The following is a 12,021-nucleotide window of genomic DNA, read 5'->3' as shown; positions in this document are numbered from 1 at the left end:
TGAGTAAACCTATTCATGTTTGAGTTGTTCCAGTTGCTTCAGTATGATATAAGGAGAAAGTGCAGTATATCCACAGACATGATATTACATAGCTTTAAAGGACTACGCCTATTGTGCAACAGAATATTGCACATATTATATAAAATGTCAGTGACAGCAAAACAATGATTAACAAAACATAAGACTACCATATGTTCTAGTAATATGATTGCACATATGGTGACACACTTCATTAAGGAGGAACATGAAATGCATCAAATAAAATGTCAACGTTTGGTGAATAACAGAGACCCTTTATTAGGGATGTATTTACATTTAAAAATATTGTCCAGAACATTTCTATTTGTCTATTCTGCCTCTGAGAGGGTACATTTGCTATATGCAGCTTTTGGTCCTGGGTTTGCTTTTCCAAATGGACAAAGAAAACAGAAATAACTGATATTGGCAGTGGTCTCAAGCTGGAATGCCTGATGGCACCACTTTTATTCTACCTTGCCGACGTGCACAATGAGCCGACCAATACCAATAACTTTCTACCAAAGATTGGCGATGGTGGTTCCAGCCTTATCTGACGTTACTTAGCATGTTGAGTTTACTGTTGATATTCTCACACCCCTGCAGCGGCACCCTGCTAAAAGAGGGGGAGGGATCAGAAAGTGTTAGTTTGCTAATAACCTTGACATAGTGTGACGATTTAGCACAATAATTTGGCAGAAGTTTAGAAAGATTAGTTCTGAAGTGGTATGACATATATCGACCCACCAACCATCCTATGTCAACAGTGTCACCATAAATCTCCACACACTCGCTATCACGCAATTGTGCCCTCAGACATCCACTCACCCATTATATATATATATATATATATATATATATATATATATATATATATATATATTACCTACTGGCGGTCGCCAGTAGGTAGTTATAGTTAGGACCCCTTTTCCATAGGAAATCCGCAACATTCTATTTTGAATAACTTTGGCGCCGGTCGACGAATCCTCGCGAATTTTTCAAAATAGGTGGGGCGCTACGCTCCGCTCCTACCCTGAAAGTCTCGGGGGGATTCGTCAAGCGGGGGCTGAGATAAAAGGGGGGTCCCAAAACGCGTTTTTCCCATGCATTTTTCCATAGGACCTTTAGACAGGGCTACAGCCCGAACGGCTGAACAGAATTACTTGAAATTTGGCAGAGAGGTAGTCCCTAGGTCAAGGAAGTGCCTTTTGTAGGTTTGGTGTAAATCTGTTCAGTAGAATCTGAGAAAATAGCCTTTTAATCAATATATATATCTGTGGCAGCTTACCGTGCACTTACGGTGCGCTTACCGTACGCGTACGGTGGCGTGCGCGAGCGCGATTCTGATTGGCCCTTAGATCTTACTAAACATTCGAATCGGTCGAAACCAGGAAGCGGCGGCCGCCATTTCGTGTTTTTCACTCAGAAAAAAAAGAGTGATATCTTGAAAAGGGGGCAAGGTGGAGAGTTACAGACCCCCTAACATTTGTAAGGGGGTCAAAGGACAGAAAAGTTCAAAGAAAACATTTATTATTTTTTTTTAAAAAATCGCGGGGTACGCGTACGGTAAGCTTACGGTAAGCTTACCGTACGCGTACGGTAGAAAAAAAAATAAAAAGAGAAATAAAATTCAGATTTAAGTGTTTAGATATTAGGGGGCTCTAAAAAGAGCCGTTGTGTTTATGAAGTGATTTTTTAGTGGTACCTACAAGTAAGTACCGATGCAGAGTCTAAGGTTCAAGAGGAAGACTCTGTTCCCTTCATCATTGAAGTGTACACCATCTCCTCTATAAATGTCTTGCATGTCGTAACGCAAGTTGTTGTGGTAAATGGAACCCATACCATAGTCACGGAGGAAAGCAGAAACAGATTTGTTGACGTGCTTTCTTGCTTTGTCAATCTGCGGACAGAAATGATTGGACCAGTTCCATTTTTGCCTTTGGCATATGTTAGAAAACACAAAGGCAGTTTTAGGGAAAAGTGAAAACAGTTGTGCAAAGGTGTCCTTCATAAGCATTTCCAGACCTACCCCAGTCAAAGTGCCTAGGTCATTGCCACCACAGTGCACTATTATGAGGTCAGGGTGTTGGATTTGCATGAAGGATTTCACCAATGGCATCAATTGGTGCCACTTTAACCCTCTCTGACCAATCCATTTAATGTCTACATTTGGCAAAGCAAGGTCTCTCACCATACCTGTTTTCTCTGCATACTTTTCACTCCAGAAGACATAGCTGTGCCCAACAATCCACACTGTGAACATCTTCCAAGGAGATCTGGATGCACTCAGGAGGTGTAATTCAGTAGAATGGGAAAATGAAATGAAAGACAGTTTGGAAATGGAGGCATACATATTTTTTTCATAAAAAAAAGAACTGATTGGCTGTTTCATACCATTCTAGAATAAAAACTAGGCTGCATGTGTAAATTAATAGAAGCATGTTTTGTATTGGTACAGAAAAATGTGTTACCAAAGAACAGTACTTTGGATTTGCTGTTAGGTTTGAAAAGTCAAGCACTCTTGCTCTGTGGAATTGAAACATTGTTTGGCGCACTTCTGACCTAACTCCACACAGCAGTGTTCCATGAGCTGTTGCTATGGTAGCAGGCAGAAGTCAAGTTGGGGGAAGGGTCCTAGGCAGAAGTCAAGTTGGGGGAAGGGTACTTTTGGAAAAGGGTTGGTTTTCAACCAATAGAAAGAGAATAGGAGAGAGGTGTAAAGAAAAGAGATCCTGGCTCTGATAATCTGCTGTTTGTGTGCCACATTTCTTTCACAGCTAACTAATTTTAAAGGTGAGTTTAGAGTTTGAGAGGGGATGTATATGGTAAATTAAGAAATGAATAATAGAAATGGAATTCCTTTTGTTGAAGTTGTGTTTATCATTTTCTGTTTTGGAAGAAATTTAAATGTGAGGAACATGTAAAATAATATGGACTATGTTTTCACGATAAATTAAGGGGTACTGGTATAAAAAAAGAATAGTTTAAGGGTTTGAGGTTGGACTCAGTAATGCAAATACATTCAGCATCACTAAGGCTGGTTGCCCTTGCTGGAATGTAGGCAGTCACCCAGGTTACACATGGTGGTGGTCTGAAAAAGCAGTTTGGACATGTGCAATTAAAAAAATCTGAAAAGTGGATTCATAATGTGTCAGTCTGTAAAAGTGATTATCACTTGTCAAAAAAAAGAGCAGTAAGTGTGCTTTCAAATTGGCAAAGAAATTTCGTTTTGTGACTAATGTGAAAATATGACTCTGTGTGCATATAGGAATTACAGGCAGAGATTTATTGTGTACTGCTCTGGTGATTTCATTGTTGCATTAGTAGTAAAAAGGGGGAGTCATTTTTTGGTGCAGAAGCAGACTCTTAGCACACACCCAGCTGCTTACCATGTGGAATCATGCACAGTATTTACAAGCAAGTGGGGTTTGAGGTTTCAGCCAGTAATGCAAATACATTCAGCATCACTAAGGCTGGTTGCCCTTGCTGGGATGTAGGCAGCCACCCAGGTTACACTTGGTGGTGGTCTGAAAAAGCAGTTTGGACATGTGCTGTTTTCAGAATCTGAAAAGTGGATTCATAATGTATTTTTTTTTTCCAGAGGGGCGAGAAAAAGGTGAATGCTCAATTGGTCACTTGCATACTTTGTGGTCTGGTCCACTTTATCTCTAAAAGATTTTTAAAAATTAGTTATTAATTTCTCAAGGATCTTGAGATGTGGTAATTGATTTTTAGTGTTTTTAAAAAAAAAAAAAAAAAAAAAATACGCTTACCGTACGCGTACGGTAAAAAAAAATAAAAAAAAAGTTTCAAAGAAAAAATAAAAAAAAAGTTGAGAGGTAAGGTTGGCTCTTATAAGAGCCGTTGGGTTCATACAGGGATGGAGGAAAGAAAGAATGGGAGTATTATGAGCGTCTACAAACATGCTGGTCTATCTTATTGTTAATAAGGGGAAGACTGATCTCCCCAAAAACAATAAGACCACCACATCTTGTACACCTCATTTCAACCCTCCCAAATCGAGGGTTGATGTCCACAGGAAAAGAAGAAGGTGATGCTCCCACATCAGAGGAAAGGCTCAGCTGAGCTGCCGATGATGTACTCGGCTGAGCATCTGAGGCTGGGCTCTGGTGACTTACTGAAGGGTTTTCTTCAGCATGTCGAGCAAAGGTCCTTGGGTGTCTGTCCTGGAGGTGTCTCTTCATAGAGTGATTTCCAAAGGAGTATTTCCTCCTTGGATTTCCTCTTGATAAAACACGACCACAAAGTTTGCAAGTGACCAATGGAGCATTCACCTTTTTCTCCCCCTCTGGAAAAGTGAAATACTCCCATACAAAAGAAGTCTTTTGTTTCCTCCTTCTCTGGATCATGGTGGTGCTGCTGGCCTCACTCTCAGAAGAGGTCTGCTGTTCTGCCATTGTATCCCAATGTCAATCCAGCTCCTGCTCCTAGAGAATCACAAGCAGAAATGAGGGGAATGGGTGTGGTGTGGGAAGAATCTGGAACTGAAAGTAGTTTCAACCAATGAAAAGTGTTCTTTCAAGCAGTAATGAGGGGAATGGGTGTGGTGTGGGAAGTTTCTGGAAGTGAAAGTAATTTCAACCAATAAAAAGTGTTCTTTGTAAGTCACATGACCTGCCGTGCGCGCACGTGACGCTTACGGTGCGCTTACGCAGCGCGTATGTCACAATCGCGCATGCGCATTACACGCCCCTGCGTACCCGTGACGTTGCTTCCAGGTGTACGCGTACGTCACTCACGTACGCGCACCGTACTTATGACGTACGAAGCGCGTACCGTCAGCTTACCGTACGCGCACGGAAAAAAATGCATAAATAAAAAAAAAAAAACCTTTCCATAATGCAGGATATAGTACATATATTATTTTATACAAAGGGTTACAAAAAATGACAAAAAAAAAATTGCATTTAAAAAACCGTACAAATTCACTGAAAAAAACATGGGTATCACACACGTTATAGTTAGAAATTAGCATTTTAAAAACCTTGCAAATTCACTGAAAAAACCATGGGTTTCACACATGTTATAGTTAGGGATTAGCATTTAAAAAACCTTGCAAATTCACTGAAAAAACCATAGGTTTCACACACGTTATAGTTAGGAATTAGCATTTAAAAAACCTTAGAAATTCAATGAAAAAACCAAAGGTTTCACACATGTTATAGTTAGCTGGACATTTCACTCGTAAAAAACCAATGAAATTTCCCCGTTATAGTTAGTTCAGCTAACTATAACTCGCGCGCCCGCAATGCACTACTGATGACGTCACATATTACATCACTCATGACATGGTCACTGACATCACTCATGACATCACTGATGACATCTCAAATGACATCACTCATGACATCACTCATGACATCATCCTTGTGAAATAGTAGCAGACCTCTTCTTCCCCTAATATAACCTTTAATACACACATTTAAAAAAATGAAACTAAAATGTTCGAAATAATGAACATATCAATATCAGTTACAACAACCTATTCAGTAATTCTAAGAACCACATACACATCCACTCATTCACCAACAGTCCTATACAGTCACTCATACATGTAGTCACTCATCATATGTATTCATACACCTGTACATCCTGTTACACAACGCCACTCATCCATAGAGTTACTCACACACAAAGTCACTCATGCTAATAAAGAATCAAACATCCATTTACTTGCATATACAGTTATACACACACCACCACACCTACTTCTACAGAAACTTACACATACTTAGTCTTTTAAACAATCACTTATAGAAACACATACTTATTCATACAGGAACTCTTTCAATCTCTTACTCTCACATATACTCAGTTATATACACCAAAAGACACATATAACAGTTAAAAACATATGTAGTTACTCATGGAGACACTATTGAGACAGTCTTTCACTCACTAACACACCTTTACACATACTCATCCACCCATATAGTCATGCACACATGCTGTCTTCAACACATACAGTGAGTCACTCATTCATGCACCTATGCACTACGTAATACCCCCCACCGAACCATGCAGACACTCACACTGATACTCAAAAAACCAACTAATAACCTATATTGACTCCCATGTAGCTACTCACCAACCCATGCAGCCACTTATACACAAAGTGAGAGACTGATACAGATATTTACATATTTAAACATTACTCACTAAGCCATGTATTCACTATGATACATTTTAACAATCAGTTACACAATACATTTTTCAAAAAAAATCATCCATTTAGACACTTATATACCCATTTAATCTTCCATCGAGCTTGAGATATACTTATATAAAACCTATTTAATTTTCAGAAAAACACACATTCACTGGATGATGTCATCAGTGATGTCATCAGTGATGTCATTTGAGATGTCATCAGTGATGTCATGAGTGATGTCAGTGACCATGTCATGAGTGATGTAATATGTGACGCCATCAGTAGTGCATTGCGGGCGCGCGAGTTATAGTTAGCTGAACTAACTATAACGGGGAAATTTCATTGGTTTTTTACGAGTGAAATGTCCAGCTAACTATAACATGTGTGAAACCTTTGGTTTTTTCATTGAATTTCTAAGGTTTTTTAAATGCTAATTCCTAACTATAACGTGTGTGAAACCTATGGTTTTTTCAGTGAATATATATATATATATGACATTGGGTAAACAGGAGTGTATGACCCGACACTCAGTGTTTTCCACAGTGCACCAGATACTCTGATTGTGCAATTGGTTACAATTTAGCACTGCTCATGCAGGTTTCTAAAATGTTTAATAAATTAATGCTATCTTTTGCCCGAGCAAAACATTAGTAAATGACCTGATAGGAGCAGCTGGTTTGCCACCAGACAGGATCATTATACTGCACATACATATGCACCAAAGAGCGCAATACTTGTGCATTGGGTAAACCAGTGTAGCATAAGATTAGGCCCCATCCACTTCTGTCATCAACCAGTGGGATGGAGAGGCAGCAGCTCTGGAGTAAGTCTAGCAGCGGTAAAACCAATGCATAATGCCATCACCGTGGGGAAGATAGGCTGGGAGCAAACTGCATCTGCTTGGCTGATTGTTTAATGTTACAAGCATTGCCCACCAGCCAACTCCTTACACTGCCACGTCATTACATGTGAATTTGGTAGCCATCTTACAAGTAGGAATTCCACAGTGCCTCAAGTTGCATTTCACCTTTTTTTTCAGCAGTGGATGTCAGTGCAACTAGTAGAACAACAACAAGTGCTTAGAGGAGATAGACAGTAGCACAGCAATACAAATCCACCTGTATTGCAATTATTGTAGGAGCTGGCTCAGATGAGAGAGGTTACAAGGCAGTCAGGGGTTACTTGGATTTAGATGGGACTAGGCAAATGAATTAGCTATGAAGTCTACAGGCCACCATACTGTTGGTCCAAAAATGAGCATGAAAGACACCCAGTTAACACTTGAAAACCAATTTAGCAAGGCAGGGAAATCCAAGGCTTACTCATGGAGGTGTCATGTTTTAGAAACTCAGACATTTGCAAAGCACACAATCACTCTTAAGAATCAATCTGCAGCCTTTGCTGGTGGGTACTGAATTCACACTGGTTAAACCAATTCTAATTACACCTGTCAGTGGTTGCTAAAGCTGAAGACCTCAAAAGAGTACACAGACATGTTTATTTTATAGTGCCTTTTATGTTGCCCTATTTCCACAGACTTATCAGCAGGATTTGGTGCTAATTGTAGGCTATTCTTCATTTACATCCGCATTTTCATTGGGAGATTTCAGCTTCTTTGAGCAGCTAGAGTCCCCAGGGGAACTGTATGGGTCTGGGTCTGCAGTTGTTACTTGTAATCCCAGTGGGGCAGTAACTCCTGTTACTAGATCCATCGAAGAAAATGAGTAACTTATAATGAGAGCCATTGAATGGGTTACACTTTTTTACCTCGACTGGGAAGTAGAGCTCCTTTCTAGTCACTAAGCGCCTGATTCAGAGTAAGGCAGATAGGTTACTCCATCCTGTTTGCCTTATCACAAGTTCTATAGGATATAATGCACTTAAATAAGGCAGATAATGTTTCTTCATGTTTGTGAAGGTGTAAATCTGTCCACCAAACTCTAAATAAGGCCCTCATTTCAGTGATGCAAATTCAGGCCCATATTTATCAAGGTTTTGCGTCACCCATGCACCTTGCAAGGCGACGCAGGGCGACACAAAACCAAGGAAGAGATTTACCATGCCATCCAGACCCACCTAACTTGGTAAACCTGTATCGCAAGCAAGTATCTGCCTTGCTTCACACTGTATAAGGCGTTACATGGGTGCAGCATGGGTGTTCCCACATATCCACCCCTTTATTCTAAGGCATTTCCAGGTTTACCAACACTGGTAGACCTGTAAATGTGTCAGATTTGTACCCCTTCTCGATAGAAGCGCAATGAGGAGAAATATATTTTTTCTCCTCGTTGTTTCCTCTTTCTAAGTGTGTTGCATTCCACCACACTTAGAAATATGAAAATGTCTCTAAGGATTGTTTTGTGCAGCAAGGTGTCCCTTCCTGAACGCAAACAATCCTGCCTGTAACGCAGGCACCCTTGCACCATGGCACAAGGCTGCCTGTGTTGGAGCTAGACTGCACTGAGTGTGCCAGCACAAGGAGAGGACATGAATGCTTCATATTTTGACGGATATGGTACATTCCTGCCCTTTCCATTTCACGCAGCGCAGCATGGTGTATTGGTGTATTGCTGTGTTGCGTGGAACAATCATAAATCTGGGCCTCGATTCTTTATAAATGTTGTATTCTTAACAAAATCTGATCCTTAACCTTTGCTTAACAGGAACACTGTTGCTGTGGTGTATACCCAGACCACAGTGAAGCAAAGAATATGGGGGGCCTTGTTCGGTGTCTCAAGCTTTCGATTGACTCCTATGAAGGGCCACTTCTTCTCTTGCCTGGGTTCTAAGCTTTGGAACTCATTACCGGTTGATTTAGGAAACTGTCAGTCTTTACTCACCTTCCGTAATATACTGAAAACATGGCTATTCTGTGTCTACATGGTTAGAACAGTTATCTGTGAATACCCTGCACCTGGAAACTCCCCGGGGTAGCTGTGCGTATTACAAGTTGCTTATAATAATAATAATGGGAGGATATGGTCTCCTAGCCATTAGGCAAACTATGGAATACGGAGACATGGGTTCTAATCCTGATATTCCGATGGACGAAATTGTGGGATCAAAGTCTCAGTGAGGTACACTAACCTTAGTTCTTATTAAACACAATAAAATAAAGCGACCAAATCACATCATTTAAATAAAAAACAAACACAATTGGCTAATGTTTCCGGGTTGTTTTTTTTATGTTTTTCAGTCTAACGGTTTAGCTGCTATCATTGCAGTCCTGGTAATCCTGCTTTTGGTGGCCCTGGGTCTCATGTGGTGGTTCTGGCCACTTTGCTGTAAACTGGTAAGTACTTGGCACGTTTTAGTTGTATATGTTTTCAAGAAAAGGAATGTAATGTTAGGCTTATTTGTGTAAGCTGATTTCTTATGGAAGATTTGGTAAACATGCTGGTGAATGGTGAGTGCAGAGACATGCGGATTGCGTTAAATTTACTGAGACAATAACAATGAGCACGTTTATCTCAGATGTTTGTGCCACAGGTGCTACTTGCAATAAAGCTGTGTAACTTTAGGCATTTCTCTGAACAGCCATTGATCTTAAAGAATATATAAAATCCACATAATTCAATGTTGTATAAATCATGTGTCCAAGGAGTCTGCTGGCTCTAATGGAAATTACTAGAATAAAATGTGAAGGAAGGAATGCTCGAATCCATCTGAGTCACTGGTAATCACTCTGAAAGGCATTTCAGTCCTGTGTTTTTCACTTAAAAGCGTCAATACAAACACAGCTCAGACGTACAAATTATTTTCAGCCTGCTCCACAAGGGACAGTCCAAACCGAAGTAAGAAACCAGGTCATTCTGAATAGAAACGCAAGTAATCCCAGACCAGGTTTCAGCCTTGTTGAGGCGTAGTTTAAGTACTAGGGACGTTGAACTACATAAATTATATCTGGGCAGACCCTTCACCATAAGGCATCATAAATGTACTCTAAAACGTGTTCCTTCTTCCCATTTCAATTAATACTTCCCCCTCCCTGTTTCTCTTGTCGCAGTTGTATGCCATGTGTCTCCTTTCACTTGTATTTTTGGGTAAAATAGCCTCAAATTCGACATGGAAAATTGTTTCCACATATTGGCAATGTGCAAAAATGTGGAGTTCTCCAAAATAAGGCAAAGTAGTCAAAAAAGGACACAAAATCACTCACAGATATGGGCAATAAAAAGGATATATTCTCAATGGTCACCTAAATGGCACACTGACACTTTGCAGCCCTTTATCATGAGATTTCCCCTAAAATCACGGCACACTTGGACTCTATGGCTATTTTCACTATTTGGGAACACCCACCTTTTAAACTTCAAGGATTCCAAAAGAACGCTTAGTATAATGGCTGGATCTATAGCAGTGCGACTTTAAATGTGACTTTGTCAGGCAAAGATAGTTTACAGTCAAAGATGATAATGGATCTTAGATTCATGTGGCCCTCTTCAGGGTCTGTCAGTATTCTCTAGCTGCTATGCAATGGTGGTAATGATAATTAATTGATAGTACAGATGCTATCTGTCTGTCTATCTATCTATCTATCTATCTATCTATCTATCTATCTATCTATCTATCTATCTATCTATCTATCTATCTATCTATCTATCTATCTATCTATCTATCTATCTATCTAGCCATCTATCTATATTTAATTGAGGGTTTTGTAAAGCATTTCATCCTACATTTCTGCCATTCCAAAGCATTTTGAGATGGAGAACCAAGGAAGGTATTCATGTGCATTACCCAATCCTAATCATGTAAAAAATTCTCATGCACCATAGTCGGAGTTGGAGATTGCCTTTCAAGTTCACTATCGGAAAGTTTGAGGAATTAGCCTTCATTGCTAAAATGAAAATCAAATCAATTGGTAGGAGGTAGAAAAGGATGTCTGCCGAGCAAGATATATTGGTGGATTTGGTGTGTTGCAGGCGACACATAGCCCAATGGTTTCACATAGTAGGGTGATAGATGTGCTGTCTTGAAGCTGCTCCTGAACTTTAGGTAGTTTTCTTTGAGTTTTAGAGATAGATCAAAAGATGAGAGCATTGTACAAGGCGAGGGCTGATTGTTAATCTTTAGAACCTGTGTAGACAGATGAAGTCGATTAAAGGAGGCTGATCTGGGTGACTGGTAGTGCTCAAATACATTAATTTTGCAGCGTGAATCTTTCTGGATTCACTATGCTGTGCATTATTCCGCGGTCTGGTGGTTGGGTCCGGAATCGTAGTCTTTCTTTTGTCTTTTTTTTTGTAGCCCAGGTGGGCGTCGACGTCCCACCATTTGGTGTACTTCTCGTGACGTCGGCATGCTTCCTGCGGAAGTCCCACCTTGAGGTGCCATCTTCAGATTCTTTTTTCCGCCGTTGGGTCTGGATCGTCACCGAGAAGCTCCAGAGTTTTTTAACGAAGAAAGAAGAAGAGCACGAGTTTCATCGAAGGAAAATGAAAGGAGACTACAGACAGGAAGAACATCGAGCCGGGACGACGAAGAAGGAGGAGAACCTCGAGATCATCGACGCGCACTCAGGGACACTGAGCGCAGGAATGGACAAAACACCTTTTAAATTCTGCCGTAACTGCCACCACAAATATGCGCAGAAGGACCTACATCCGGGCTGCAACCTTTGCCTGCCAGTCGACCACGAGAGCAAAGACTGCAACGCCTGCTCCGCCTTCACACCGAAGACACTCAGGGTGAGAGAGAGGCAGAGGAGAGCCAACTACAACATGGAAGGCAAGGGTAAGGCCCCGTCTCTGTACGACCTGGGCCTCTCCACTGACGATGAAGACAACGTCGCCGAGGGACCTGATGACTTCACGGTCGCAGAGACCGATAAG

The 12,021-nt window shown here is 40.7% G+C and overlaps 1 protein-coding gene across 1 annotated transcript in view; it reads left to right on the top strand.

Moving 5' to 3' along the window:
• ANTXR2 (ANTXR cell adhesion molecule 2) overlaps nucleotides 1–12,021 on the top strand; it is a 670,700-nt gene that overhangs the window by 547,143 nt on the left and 111,536 nt on the right. The window contains exon 12 of the mRNA XM_085625534.1: nucleotides 9,384–9,479. Within this exon, the coding sequence (XP_085481660.1) occupies nucleotides 9,384–9,479 (96 nt within the window). The remainder of the gene's footprint in view (nucleotides 1–9,383; nucleotides 9,480–12,021) is intronic.

The sequence above is a fragment of the Triturus cristatus genome, chromosome 9, assembly GCF_964204655.1.
Source record: "Triturus cristatus chromosome 9, aTriCri1.1, whole genome shotgun sequence".
In the NCBI taxonomy this organism is placed as follows: domain Eukaryota; kingdom Metazoa; phylum Chordata; class Amphibia; order Caudata; family Salamandridae; genus Triturus; species Triturus cristatus.
This window is presented reverse-complemented; position numbering and strand designations above follow the sequence as displayed.